Consider the following 15480-nt stretch of genomic DNA (forward strand, 5'->3'; position numbering starts at 1 on the left):
AATGCCCGAAACTTGATATGCCAATTGAATGCCAGCTAGATGTATGTGATTGGTCAGAGATTTGGACAGTACTCGCATGTATGTGTGCATGCACGCAGCTGCATATGCATGCACTAGCACTATGACCCGGCGTTGCCGGGTCATAGTGTTAGTAATAATAATAATAATAATGGTTTTAAAATTTTGGCACAAGGCCAGCAATTTTGGGGGTGGGGTAAGTTGATTACATCAACCCCCAGTGCTCAACTGGTCCTTATTTTATTTACCACAAAAGGGTGATTGGCAAAGTCAACCATGGCAGCATTTCAACTCAGAATGTAAAGACAGACAAAATGCCACTGAGATTTCTAAACATTTCTCCCGGTGTGCTAACAATTCTACCAGCTTGCCACCCTAATAACAGTAATAATAATCCTTTCTACTAAAGATACAGGGTCTGAAATGTTGGCGGGAGGGTTTAAGCCAATTACCTCAACCCCAGTGTTTCACTGGTACTGAATCTATTGACCATGAAAGGATGAAAGGCAAGGTCGAACTTGGTGAAGTTTGAACTCAAATAATAATTATCTTTTCTACTATAGGCACAAGGCCTGAAGTTTGTGGATGGGGAACAGGCGAATAAATTGACCTCAGTGCGCAACTGGTACTTATTTTTCAATTCCAAAAGGATGAAAGGCAAAGTCATCCCTGGAAGAATTTGAACTCAGAACATAATGATGGAAGAAATGCCACCAAGTATTTTGCCTGGCATGCTAACAACTCTGCCAGCTCACCAGTAATAATAATAATATAATAATAATAATAATAATAATGTTTTCTATTACAGGCACAAGGCCTGAAATTTCTGAAGAAGATGCTAATCAGTTACATTGACTCCGGTGCTTAACTGGTATTTATTTTATTGATCCCGGAAGGGATGGAAGTCAAAGTCAGCCACAGCGGAATTTATTACAGAACCAAGAGCAGTCTTAGGTAAGTTGGTGTGAAAAGGGTCAAAAATTGACAAGATGGGGTTTGGGATAAATTCAGCAGTTATTTCTAGCAGGTCGGACAACCTGTTCGCTAACGAATAGTATTACTCATTTATAATTTAATGTAAAGACTATAACATCATCATCATCATCATTATTATTATCATCTATAAGGATGGTGAAGAAGAAACACAGTACTCACCGATATACCATTTCATTATTTGCATTCTCATCCAATGCGTAATCATATCGGAAACTTTGATTCTCTACATATTTGGTCAAGTCTACTTTCACTTTGGGCTCATGTACAAATACATGGTCCTTGTTAGGTATTGTTATCACATCAGCTTCACGACGGCTTATTTCTGGAGAGAACAGAGTAGAGAGAGACTGTTTAGCAAAATGCAGGGTAATGGAGCAAAGACAAACATATAAAGAAGCATCGTGGACAAAGCATTAAAAGACAAAACAATTACGTGTGTAGTGTTCCAATCTCATGGACAAACACTAGAATCTCCCATCAGCTCACACTTTCACAAACTCACCCGCTTCTTGGCCCCTATCCCTCTCACTCATCCCTCTGGCATTCTTGTAGGTAGTACCCCACCTCTATCATACGCTTGCCTATCAACATGTACTCCCACAGTACTACACCCACCTCCAATAAGAGGTCTTGTCTTGTGAGCTATTTGGTGCACCTCACAGGTTCAGGTGACACATAAAAGGCACACGGTACACTCTGTGAAGTGGTTGACGTTAGGAACCATGCCAAGACGATGTAACAATCATCTGACCTGTTGGATGCTGTCCAACCATGCAGCCCTTGCTAGCATGGAAGACAGGTGTTAGATGATCGCACACACACACAATTATATCATCGTCATCATTTACTGTCTGCTTTCCATGCTGGCATGGGTGGATAGTTTGATATGGAGCTGGCCAAACTCTAATTGTCTGTTGTGGTATGGTTTCTACGACTGGCTGCCCTTCCCTGATGCCAACCACTTAACAGAGTGTGTTGGGTGCTTTTTGTGTGGCACTGGCCCCTGTAAAGAACAAGCCTGTATGCATGGAAGACAAGGATTTCACTTAGCTTGGTACGTCTTATCAAGTACAGCAAATCACATCTCCTGCTCCCTTGTCATTTCCTCAGACGCACTCTACATACACACACACTCCAAATATATATATATATATATATATATACACGGACGGACACATACACACACACACACACACATATATATATATATATATGTATAATAATAAATATTAGGGAATAAATCCAAATTTACAGGGAAAAATCAGATTTAGGATTAAATCCAATTTTATAGCAAAATATTATATAATATAATTCGAGACAAAACCACTTCATAAATTTACTTCATAAATTAAAACAGATTAGGAGATCGAAAATCCACCTGACGAATGTCATTGAAGACATGAAATGATTGTAGTGGCGGTTTATTTCTTTATATTAAAAATTTTTATGTATTGATTAAGTCTTTCCTTGTTTGTTTTGCAAAATAGTGGTTTTGTCTCGAATTATATTATATATATATGTATATATATATATATATATATATATATATATATACGGACGGACACACACACACACACACACATATATATATATCATCATCATCATTTAGCGTCCGTTTTCCATGCTAGCAGGGGTTGGACGGTTTAACTAGGGTCTGTGAAGCCAGGAGGCTTCATCAGGCCCAGTCAGATTTGGCAGTGTTTCTACGGCTGGATGCCCTTCCTAACGCCAACCACTATATATAATGTAAGCTGGCAGAATCTCATTAGCATGCTGGCATTTCTTCTGGCTTTATGTTCTAAGTTTAAATTCCACTGAGGTTGACTTTGCCTTTCTTCCTTTTGGGGTTGATAAAACAAGTACCAGTTGAGTACTGGGGTCAATATAATCGATTTATCCCCTACCCTTGTGCCAAAATTTGAAACACACACTCAAAAGATTCAGATTGACAGACAAAAAGTAACAAGCAATCCACTGAAGAGTCTTCAACCACAGAAAAATGGAGATTAAAAACAATGATAAATACATACAATTCTTAAGTAATTTCCCAAACACAATATGGAAGCAGATGGCATTACCTTTTTTATTTAATGGTCTTTTTCTCACACAAACACAAATTTGGTGATCTTCTATTGGATCGGATCCTGTAAGAGGGTGATAGTCAAGACTTGTACGGAATTCTCTGGAAAAAAGAAAAGAAATTATTCATTGCCATTAAATGGAAATAAAAAAACCAAACAAACAAGTCATATAAGGTGCAAACACAAAAGCAAGCATTTAAAAAATTTTTTAAGCTTGCTTACAAACCACATGGTTCCGGGTTCAGTCCCACTACATTGTACCTTGGGCAAGTGTCATCTACTATAGCCTCAGGCCGACCAAAGCCTTGTGAGTGGATTTGGTAGATGGAAACTGAAAGAAGCCCATCGTATACATGTGTGTGTGTGTGTGTGTGTTTGTGTGTCTGTCCCCTCAACATCGCTTGACAACCGATGGTGTGTATACGTCCCTGTAACTTAGTGGTTCGGCAAAAGAGACCGATAGAATAAGTACTAGGCTTACAAAGAATAAGTCCTGGAGTTGATTGGCTTGACTAAAGGTGGTGCTCCAGCATGGCCACAGTCAAATGACTGAAACAAGTAAAAGAGTAAACCTGAAATTTTCTTCATCATATTTGTGCTGAAATAAAAAACAGTTTCTAGTGATCTCAGGTAAATCAAATGATTTTTGTTAATTTATTAGCTTCACAGGTGTAGGCATGGCTGTGTGGTTAAGAAGCACTTCCTAACGATGTGGTTTCCAGTTGTCTCATTGTTCAGCACTTCTTGTGCATCTTATGCTATTGCCCTGGGCCCATCAAAGCTTTGTGGATGGATTTGGCAGAGGGAAACTGAAAGAAGCTTGTAGTGTGTGTTTCTACCTCTTTGTTTTGATATCACATGATAGTGACACTGCAAACTGAAAGAATCCCAGTGTGTGTGTGTGTGTGTGTGTGTGGTGTGTGTGTGTGTGTTTCTAGTTGAACTTCTCCAAAAAACCAGTAAGATACAAATGGTGATGGTGCCGTTCTCTCCAGTCGACAAATCCCCCCCCCCCTCTGGCTGCGTCTTCAAAGGTGTGTGGAACAAGAGACACTTTACTTGAAACTCTGGTAGGGATTAACGACAGGAAGGCTGTCTTGCATAAAACAATGCTTCATCAAATGATGACTGCATAATGAAGACGCTTGCTTTCCAACCAAATGGTTTTGGGTTCAGTCTCATTGTGCAGCACCTCTGGGCCAACCGAAGCCTTGTGAAAGGACATGGTAGACAGAAACTTAAAGAAACTCATTGTGCACACACGAGTGCGTATAGACAAAGCAGTAAGGGCTTTTTAAAAGTCTTACCAAGAACAAGACAACCTCTCTGGTGTTGGTGCCACAACAAAATAGATCTAATGGTCGATGGTAAGAAGGACATCCAGCCAAAAAAACCCATGTCAAAAATGAGAACTACAAAAGTGAGATGTTGCTCTCTGACCTGTCTAGGGCAGCTGTAATTCAAACAGGAATCAGCCTAGACCGGGGCAACTTGCCCACCCCATGTCAGCATGGAAAGTGTGAAGGAATGATCAGTAAGCAAGAGGCAGGAAAAAGTCAATGTTAATAACACTTTATTGTAGAGAGAAACTCTATAACTGAACATGAGGAGAAGCAGGAGCAGGTTCTCCGCCCTTGGGTGATGCCACAGATCACCGCCCAGGAGTGGTCTGTCATAGACACACGTACACATTATTGGATGGCTGTTGACACATGAGTTTCTCCGCCCTTTGCTGGATTTTGTTTTCAGCCTTGCAGGGTGTCCAAAATCCCCCTCCTTACCAAGCAAGCTTGGTGGGGTCGGCAGTTTAGGCACTGACAACCTGAAGAGATGCAACAGAGAGAAAGTATCAAAGGAGAGGCAAGAGTGGGGCCAATGTAATACCTTATCATAGAGAGAAACTCCCAATTTGGGTCGGTCGTGTCATATTCTGTATCTTGCAATTCCCGGACAGCCTGATGATGAGCCCTTCTTTCATCTCGTTTTTGCTTGATCTTTTCTACTGCTTTCACACAATTCGATTTCCGACGACCTGACAAAAAAAAAAAACAACCAAACACTCATATTTAGCTCAATTTCATTTCGAGCAATTAAAGGACATTCTTTGATCTTATTGATCGTTTATTCAAAACATTTGCAGAATTAATTGTAATACAAGCAATGTATTCCACAGAAATATCCTAAAGAAAGCATTAAAACAAAAACAATTTCTTGCACTAAAAGAGAATTTCCTGCTACATTATGGGACGCACTTTGGAGTTTCAACAAGAAAAAAGCAAAAAGGACTTTGAATATTTTTACCAACCTTGATTGTTTGGTATTTTGGATTTTTCATCTGTCCCATTGTTTACCACAGACTGTCCATTTTGAGAGATCACCGATTGTCGTGGAACTGCATAGCTAGGACGGGAACGACTTAATGAACCTGAGAGAAAACAAGAAAAAATTTTTAATTGTAATAACTAAAACTTTAATAAAATAACTACTTTAGCCACTACACTCACGGAGTGGTTGGCGTTAGGAAGGGCATCCAGCCGTAGAAACATTGCCAGATCAGACTGGGCCTGGTGCAGCCTTCTGGCTTCCCAGACCCCAGTTGAACCGTCCAACCCATGCTAGCATGGAAAACGGACATTAAATGATGATGATATGTTTAAAAGGAATAAAAGTAACATATAATAACAAAAAAACAAGCCTTAAAATTAAATTAATATACACATTTGAAACATGTCTTCATTAAATTACTTTAGTATATAACATTTTAATGTTTGTATAACGTTGCGTATGCAAATATGGAACGGCTCTGGCTGTTGCATTTTGTTTCAAGTTTCTTTGACAAATTTTCTGAGACAAAATATCACAGTTACTGCTGTTGCATGTTTGTATATACATTATGTTATACACACAGTTTTATTTCTGTATACACATTGTTACACACATTATTCCATGCTTGAATGTGTGTTCTTATATATACTGTTTCATGTCTGAATATACATTATGTTATACACACTGGTATTTTAACCTAATAATTCTGTCCCTTGGCTCTAACATGGTGTGTTACCACTGAGTTGTTATTGACCTCATAATTTTGTGTTTTCACCCATTAAATGTGACTGAGTGAGAGAGGTAGTCTATCATAGATCTTAACACACCAGAAATGACAGGGTCCCATCTGAACTAGGGCCATATTTTTTCCCCATTACTAGACCTTGAGGGTACACTCTGGCAATGCTACCATTATCTCTTTCTGGCTCCACTTCAACTGACACCCACCCTCATATAAAATTCAGGGTAGCCATACATTGTCTCAACTACAACAAACCTGTTCCTGTCCCTTCTACTATACTTTAACCCTTTAGCATTTAAACCAGCTAAAATATTCTGCTTGTTTTATGCTCAAACTGGCCATATTCAGCCTCTCTCACCTACCCTACAATGCCATCCTAAAAATATACAACGACAGCATTGAAATCTCAAAGCCACAAGATAATGCAGGATCAATTCAAATCAATGTGAAGTCCCTGCCTCTGACTTTTGCAGGGCTCCAAGACTGTCGTGCATTGGAAAATAGGTTGCAACTGTTAGATTGTTGCAGGAGGAAACAGTGCCACAAGATATTGAGGCATCCTCAGAATATCTACAAGAGAGTGGGTTCTGCTAGAGGCACCCATGGGTCACTTACTAAAGGGAGAGGCCTGATGTCCAAGAACAGGTATGCTCCATCTGAGCGACATCAACATAGCTTCTGTCTTCCCAGTTTCACTTCCAAAGGTTGAATCAATCCAAAGTTATAGCAGAAGATCTACTGACACTTTATGCAGAGAAACTGAACTCAGAACAACAAGACTACAAAATGAAATTCTTAACCAGGCAGCCTAGTGCTGTGTCCATTTTGTATTTTATAAAAAGTGAAAGTTATTTAACCCCTTTTGACACCAACCCACCTGAGACCACCACCCTTAACCCTTTGATACAAACTCCCTGTTTTGAAGTGATCTAAATTTAAACCTTCCCTCAAAATTTCATCTTAATGTTCCAAGCACTAGTTTAATAATGACATATTTTAGTTTATTAAACTCATTATTTCCAAAATTAATTGAGGCAGTGTATTTCAGAAGAAATATGACAATGAAATGGTTAACAAAATATTTCAAAATCTCCAAGACTTATATTTTTGGAAACTGAGTATTTTATCTTTACAACATTTTGGCATTTAAATGTAATTCAAGTTGACCAAAGTTAGCAGCAAAAAAAATCATAAAATTACCTGATTTTATTTTTGAAGTTTCTCTCGTTGCATCTTGAGAAGCTTGTCGAGTCGACTAAACCAAAGATAGAAATAACAACAAGTTATAAAGAAAACATCAAAACATTAACAACAACATCAAGGAGAAAGCTTAGAGACAAACACTGAGAACATTATATACAAAATTATTTTTTCTGTTATTAATTGGCAACAGTTCCAAAGTGACTCAAGGGCCAAAAGTTTCATGCAATGATTGGTACTGATCAGCTTGATAACGAATACCAATCAATAACGAGAAATATATATACACACACTCATGTTTTGAGTTCTATTTTCCTGTTTGTATCACCAAACCTGTATATACACTCACACACACATACATAAATAAATAAATACAGTAATGTGTACACACACACACATACTGCAAAGGGTGTCACATTCTTTTACCCCCTTTTTTGGTAATCATAACGTTGCCCCTGTCTGATTTGATTTTCCATCTATTTTTCCCAATAAACATCTTCATAAACTAAAATATTTTTATATTTTACTGAGACCAACCAAGTTCAAATTGTCCTTACTTATTTCTTTGGTACCATGTATAAATACCATCTGTAGAAAAACAATGAGTAGAACAACCAACGGTTATTCCTTAAGATAATTAAACAAGACATTCTCTTTTTCTGCCCATCTCTTCTCAAACAGAACATAAAAAAAGTGTAAAAAGAGCAGCACACATCAAACTTGTCAAATGAATTGATGCGTTTTCTTTTTTTTTATTGCCAACAAAGTAATTGGATGACAGTATTTTTCATGAAATAACATCTGTTGTAAATTAAATAAATTAGGAGTAATTTGTATGAATTAAATGAAACAGAATCCAAGCAAACTGTTGGTGACCGTCTGCACTGAACAAGACTTTTATTATTTGGAAAAACTAACAGAAAGAATACTGTGAAATCAGTAGGAGGAGAGGAATATCCATTTTGGACAGACACCTTCTTCAGAGTAAAGTTGAGGAAAGCTTAAGAGACGAACTATAAGTAAAAATCCTATTTGATGGCATAAAGATGAATAAACGTATTAGACACAGCCTAATTTCAGCAGTGCACGTTGGGAAAAACGTTTTTAATCCAGTAGAACTTGTAATATGGACTCAACTTGGAATAGAGGACAAAGGGCGATTTTTGGAGACATTTAAATGTGCATCTAACAAGACATCAAATACAGTCCTTTATGCCTAAAACATGTGTAAATGAGATTGTGTATGATCTGACATGGGTTTCCTGACACCAACAGCAGTAATACTTGAACAAGGCTGGACAAGACCAGAAGTGTGGAGACAGAATCAGAAAAGAATTACTGGCTTTTGACAAGACTCAGAGCCAGGGAAAAAGATGTATTGACTACAACTTGTAATATGACTCATTCAACTTGCCAATTTCACAGATTGAAACAGCAACAAGCAGTCGGATGATTTACAATGACAATGATGAAATAAATGTTCAGTGTGCTGAATACTTTTGAATTAATGTAAGAAATATATTAGTTTAATTACAAACAAGAGTCTGAAAACCTGGACTCTGACACAATTTAAGATGCCAGACTTTGGCACATAAACTGACATGCCAGAAGAGTCAAATGGTTTTGTGTATCATTTCCCATGGCCTAGTTTTGAACAAACAGTTCTTGATTTTGTTGTGGCCAAATCTAACTGGCTTGGATTCGAAAAGGTTAGGAAACCAAAGTTTTAGTTTAGTCAAAGAATTTCAATCAAAACAATATATCTATATAAAAAGAGGTTCTTCCAAACATTCTTGATATGATAACAAGACTTTGTAAGGTGGGGCTAAGTAGAAACCATAAAAACATAACCTAACTATTTGAATTTTCAGTCTTATGTTTAAAGCTGAGAGTAACGAAGGACTGAAAAAGGTAACATTATTTACATTTGTCCTCATCTTTGTTGTTATCACGTTTCGGCTGATCTACTCTCCAGCCTTCATCAGGTGTCTTGGGGAAATTTTGAATCTGAGTTCTCAATCCTAAGGTATTTTTTGATGCTATAATTATTATTCAGGTCACTGAAGGATAGGAAAATATTAGACTTATAAGCCTTAAAATTCACTCCATAATTGCCCATGGGCATATGGTGTAGTATTTAAAAGTGCAGGCTACTAACCCCAAGAATCTGAGTTCGATTCCAGGCAGTGACCTGAATAATAATAATAATAATAATAATAATAATAATAATAATAATAGCATCAAAAAATACCTTAGGAATGAGAACCCAGGTTCGAAATTTCCCCAAGACACAGAGGGTATATCAGCTGAAACGTTGTGCTAACAACAAACAAAATGAAGACAAATATCTGTCAAATGTAAATAATGTAAATAAAGTACATAATTCCTCATCTCTTAAATATAGAACTGTGTTGAAAAATTCAAGTTTCATGGTCATCAAGTGGAATTAATACACAAGAAAAAGACAAGAGGATCACTTGTGAATGGATTTCACTATATCATAATAATAATTCTTTCTACTAAAGGGACAAGGCATTGAAATGGGTGGGGTGGGGGAGTCAACCACATCACTCCCAGTACTTGAGTGGTACATGGTACTTGTTTTTTCCGACTCTGAAAGGATGAGAAGTAACGGTGAACTTGGAACCTAAAACGCCACTAGAAATGCAACAGTGCATTTTGTCAGGGAGGGCAGGGGTGGAGGTAATGTTTCTACCAGCTCTACCACCTTAATGATCAGGGCTGTAGAGTCGAAACAAAAACTCAGATTCCTCTACTATTGGAACCTCCGACTCCTCTTTATGTAGTGATTGTGGTCTACCTATCTCATAAAGTATATGCATACGCTTGTACTCTGAGTAGGCCTGTAGGTTATAACTGTAGGTCAATACCATCACCCCCAGTACACAACTGGTACTGATTTCATCAACCTTCAAAGAATAAAAGGCAAAGTCAACCTCAGCAGCATTCAAACTTTGGACATAAAAAGTTCCGAGAAATGCTGCTAAGTATTTTGCCCGATGTGCTAATAATGGTTCTACCACAAATTGGTTAAAAGCTACAGATTTAGTAGCTATCCTACTAAATGGAAATAATACTATACATGAATTAAGAGTTGATCAACTGCTCAAATGATGTTAATGTTCAGTTAGTTTAATCCGTGATACTAAAGATAACTTGAACAACAGATTAAAGGATTTGTGATCAGCTTAACAACCCAAACACTGCCTTGACATTGGTTCATGTAAAAGAAATGTTTAAACTATAAACTTCATGATTGCTTGAGTGTGCAGATTATAATATGGCCAGATGCCCTTCCTGTCGCTAACCCTCATCTGTTTCAAAGCAAGATAATACCCCCCCCCACAACCAGACAGGTTTTTCACAGAATGCTGAAAATGGATGGCACTGCTTGTATAACAGTGACACTCATTTACAACAACCACGTGATGGCAACTCAAAGACACACACAAATATGCATACATAGAATGGGCTTCTTTCAATTTCCACCAATCAAATTCACTAACAAAGTTTTAGTCAGCCCAAAGCTCTAAAGACACCTGCCCAAGGCACTGCACAATGAGAATGAACCTGAAACCATTCGGTTGGGAACCAAATCGCACAGCCACACTGGCACCTTTATCAAACTATCACTGTTAACAGGAATCAGTCACTCTAACTGTTGATTTGAAATGTCCCAGTTTTTGAAACGCATGAAGAATAAAATCTGTTTGGTTTATGGCCAATAAAATTAAGATTTCAATACACAATTAACAAGTATGAATAATTAAAAACACAGACGAAGAAAATATTAGTTAACGAAAAAGCAAGACATAACGAAATACAGAAAGGAAGCATACGTATGTTATTCATAAAGTGTGTGTGTGTGTGTGTGTGTGTGTATATAAATAAACACTGGATACCATTGGCAAAGCTTAAAATATTTTTGAAGAGATGTGTATATTTACACACACACACACATAACAAATTTTACATTAAACTGTAAGATTATTCTATCTGCTTTAGAGTACATATTAACTTTTACAAGGAAATGGAAAAAAAAGTTGACAGTGACTTCGAAGTTCTAGCTTGCTCACCTTCATCAGACAATCTAACAAAAGTGAGCAAACTGAAGCTTTGAAGTCACTGTCAATCTTTACCTCATGTGTGTGTGTGTGTGTGTGGTGTGTGTGTGTGTGTGTATGTATATATATATATGTGTGTGTGTATGTGTATGTATGTATATATGTGTGTGTGTATGTGTATGTATGTATATATGCGTGTGTGTATGTATGTATATATGCGTGTGTGTGTGTGTGTGTATGTGTAAATATATATATATATACACACACACACATACAATTCATAAAGCTTAAAGTATTTTTGAAGGGGAAGTGTATTATTTACATAAAACATGCCAATAATGAATAATAAATTGATATAAAATTAATAATAGCAGTTGCATCTCACCCGCTGCACAAATGGAAAGCACCAGCTGACACTTAGGATGTGTTTAGGGGAATCCAACCCGTTGCAAGTATGCAAGCTTGATTTTTGATTTGGGGATAGCATTCTCCCTCCCTCCACAAGCTTGGAGACCCTGCCTCACATTGCTCATTATATGTATATGGGGGAGCTTGTACAGTGTGCTGTGGCCTGTCCTGCAACCTCTCAAGCTGAAAGATTGCACAACAGTGCCATGGCATGGTAAACAGGCTCATCCAACAATTACAGTATCAGAACATGAAACTTAAAGTAGCTCACATATAAATCCTGTGTTTATTAAATGACATCTCTTGCCGGATGGAGTGCCTTTCTGTTGATTCCACCAATAATGATGTTAATGTTCAGTTAGTTTAATCCAAGATACTGAATAGTTAATACTTTCTCTCTCTCTCTGGTCAAGTAACCATGTACCTCCTCTTATAGCAAGACACCTTTTTCTACCTATCTGTCTCACTCTAACCTTTCATCATCTGACACAAGATCACCTCCTCCAATACCCCCCTCCCCTCTCAAAGGTTCTTTTGTCATGATGGTGCCATGTAAAAAGCATCCAGTCCACACTGTGAAGTGGTTGGCATTTGGAAGGGCATCCAGCTGCAAAAACCATGCCAAAATTGACCTCATTTGTGCTGGTGTCACGTAAGAAGCACTCTGTCCACTTTAGAGGGTGGTTGGTGTTAGGAAAGGGCATGCCAAAACAAATGCAGTAGCCTGGTGTTGCCCTCTACCTGGCCAGCTCCTGTTAAACCATCCAACCCATGCCAGCATGGAATGCAGGCAGCAAATTTACAAGGCGAGCGTAAGTCGATTGCATCAACATCCAGTACTTGCCTGGCACTTTGTTTTAACCCCCAAAACGATGAAAGTTGATTTCAGCAGGATTTTCAACTCAGAACATAAAGAGCTGCAAGAAATAGCAGCAAACATTCCGTCTGCTAACGATTTCCCCAATTTGCCTTATTTAAAATTATTTTTGATTAAGAAACAATTTTGAGAAGGGGGTTAGTTTATATGATAATGGTTTTAAATTCTAGCACATGGGGTAGAGGGGAAACTGACTACCTTGGCCCCATGCTTGACTGGTACTTATTTTTCTTTACCCCAAAAGTATAAAGGGCAGGGTCAACCCCAGTGAAATTTGAACTTGGAACGTAAAGAGCTGGAAGAAATGCCACTGAGGTTATATTGTCCAGTGTGCTGATGGATTTTACCAACATTGGTTATCAGGCAGAGGGGGGAAGACAAACACTAATACATACACAACAGGGTTTCACACAGTCTCCATCAACCACATCCACTCATAAGGCATTGATCGACCCAGGGATATAATAGACGATACTTGCCCAAGGTGCATGCAGTGGGACTGAACCCAAAACAATGTGGTTACAAAGCAAGCGTCTTAACTGCACAGCCATGCCCGGATATTCTGCAGACAGTTGTGTGTCCGTTCATTTAGTTGTGGAAAAGTACATTCCATCCAAGCTGAGAATATCACTCGAGGAAAACTCTTGTCCTCCTCTCCAGTCGAGGAAAACTCTTGTCCTCCTCTCCAGTCGAGGAAAACTCTTGTCCTCCTCTCCACTCGAGGAAAACTCTTGTCCTCCTCTCCAGTCGAGGAAAACTCTTGTCCTCCTCTCCAGTCGAGGAAAACTCTTGTCCTCCTCTCCAGTCGAGGAAAACTCTTGTCCTCCTCTCCAGTCTATTACACTGGGAGTGGGTGGTGGGTGGGTGGTGAATAAATCAAGATTACAAAACATTAAATTATGCACTGGTTTTATGAGTCCTTATGATTCATACACACACCTACACACACACACACACACACACACATATATACGACTGTATAATACAACAAACAATAACAGGTACCACAAATAATGAGCTATAACCAGCCTGCATTCATGGCATGTTATTTTTGCTAATTTCACTTCAGGGTGGTGGGAAAACGAGTAACGTCAAGCATTGAAATACTTTTTGAATAGAAAAAGGTATTCATCATATGAAATGAATTTTGAAAAATATCACCAGGTTTCTAAATATATTTTTAATCCTTTTGATACCAACTTGTCTGAGACAGTCTCTGATTCTATCATACAAACTTACTTCATAAAAATTCTATGTTAATTTATGTTCCAAACACCAGCTTAATAATGACAAAATTCTTCATTATTTTCAAAATTAAATGAAACAAAAGCTATGTTTTCCAGAATAAAAGAAATGAATTGTTTCTATTTTAACGATGACAGTCATTGTTTTGTCATCTCTTGTAGAAGAATGGCTGAGAAGTTAAGCAGCAGAAAGTTTAACACTTTAGTCTATAAAAAGGCCACATCCAGCCGAAACCTTGCACCAATTTTATGCTCAAACCAGCCAGATCAGGCTTACGTCATTCTAAAAATAAACAATCACATCATCAAAATCACAAATGACAATGGATGATTAATTCAAAACAATGTGGAAAAAAAAAACACATCTGACTAATCTGAATACTAAAGAGTTAAACTCAGTTATAATGCTCCTACCATCACGTGATACACCTGAAGAAGGTCTTATCTCACCTTAATCAGTCTCACCAATTCCACTTCTACTTTAGCCATTTTGATACCATCTGGCCTCAGTCTACCCCTGGTTGTTAAATACAAACTTGTTTTAAAATTATCTAAATTAGGCGCAGGAGTGGCTGTGTGGTAAGTAGCTTGCTAACCAACCACATGGTTCCGGGTTCAGTCCCACTGCGTGGCATCTTGGGCAAGTGTCTTCTGCTATAGCCACGGGCCGACCAATGCCTTGTGAGTGGATTTGGTAGACGGAAACTGAAAGAAGCCTCTCGTATATATGTATATATATATATATATATATATGTGTGTGTGTGTGTGTGTGTGTTGTGTGTGTGTGTGTGTGTGTGTGTGTGTGTGTGTGTGTTTGTGTGTCTGTGTTTGTCCCCCTAGCATTGCTTGACAACCGATGCTGGTGTGTTTATGTCCCCATCACTAAGCGGTTCGGCAAAAGGGACCGATAGAATAAGTACTGGGCTTACAAAGAATAAGTCCCGGGGTCGATTTGCTCGACTAAAGGCGGTGCTCCAGCATGGCCACAATCAAATGACTGAAACAAGTAAAAGAGTAAATTAAAAGCTTCCTTCAAAATTTCCTGCTGATTTATGATCCAAACACCAGCCTAGAAATGATAAAACTAGTGAAATTAAATTCCTCATTATTGTTAATGTTAATTGAAACAAAGGTAGTGGATTTCAGCAGAAATATGGCAACTGAAAATGTTAAAAGAACATACAATTTTTTTTTTTCCATTTTGTCTGTCTACAACAATGTTTCTTAAGATTTTTTTATTAATGACCCCCTCCCCCTTTCAATCTACTAAATGCTCCTAGCCATTTATGTTTTAAAAAATCTTATATTTTTATAATTAAATATTATTAGAAATTGTATTTAAAAAATTGTTAAAATATTTTAAACAATAAAATCTTACACAGACCCCCACCCCAAGGGTCATATGGACTACAGTTGAGAACTACTGGCCCTAAAACATTATATATCATTGCTATCATTCTGTCTTTGTGATTTTGGTACCTCATGAAACAAATTTCAAGTGAAT

The 15480-nt window shown here is 37.8% G+C and overlaps 1 protein-coding gene across 3 annotated transcripts in view; it reads right to left on the bottom strand.

Moving 5' to 3' along the window:
* The window catches only part of LOC115215705 (kinesin-like protein KIF2A), an 80502-nt gene that overhangs the window by 31146 nt on the left and 33876 nt on the right, over positions 1–15480 (bottom strand). For all 3 annotated transcript variants that reach the window (XM_029784992.2, XM_029784993.2, XM_029784991.2), the window contains 5 exons: positions 7363–7417; positions 5401–5520; positions 4980–5127; positions 3093–3196; positions 1174–1336 (listed from right to left, as the gene is read on the bottom strand). In XM_029784992.2, the coding sequence (XP_029640852.1) occupies positions 1174–1336; positions 3093–3196; positions 4980–5127; positions 5401–5520; positions 7363–7417 (590 nt within the window). The remainder of the gene's footprint in view (positions 1–1173; positions 1337–3092; positions 3197–4979; positions 5128–5400; positions 5521–7362; positions 7418–15480) is intronic.

This window comes from Octopus sinensis, linkage group LG9, assembly GCF_006345805.1.
Source record: "Octopus sinensis linkage group LG9, ASM634580v1, whole genome shotgun sequence".
Taxonomy (NCBI): Eukaryota; Metazoa; Mollusca; class Cephalopoda; order Octopoda; family Octopodidae; genus Octopus; species Octopus sinensis.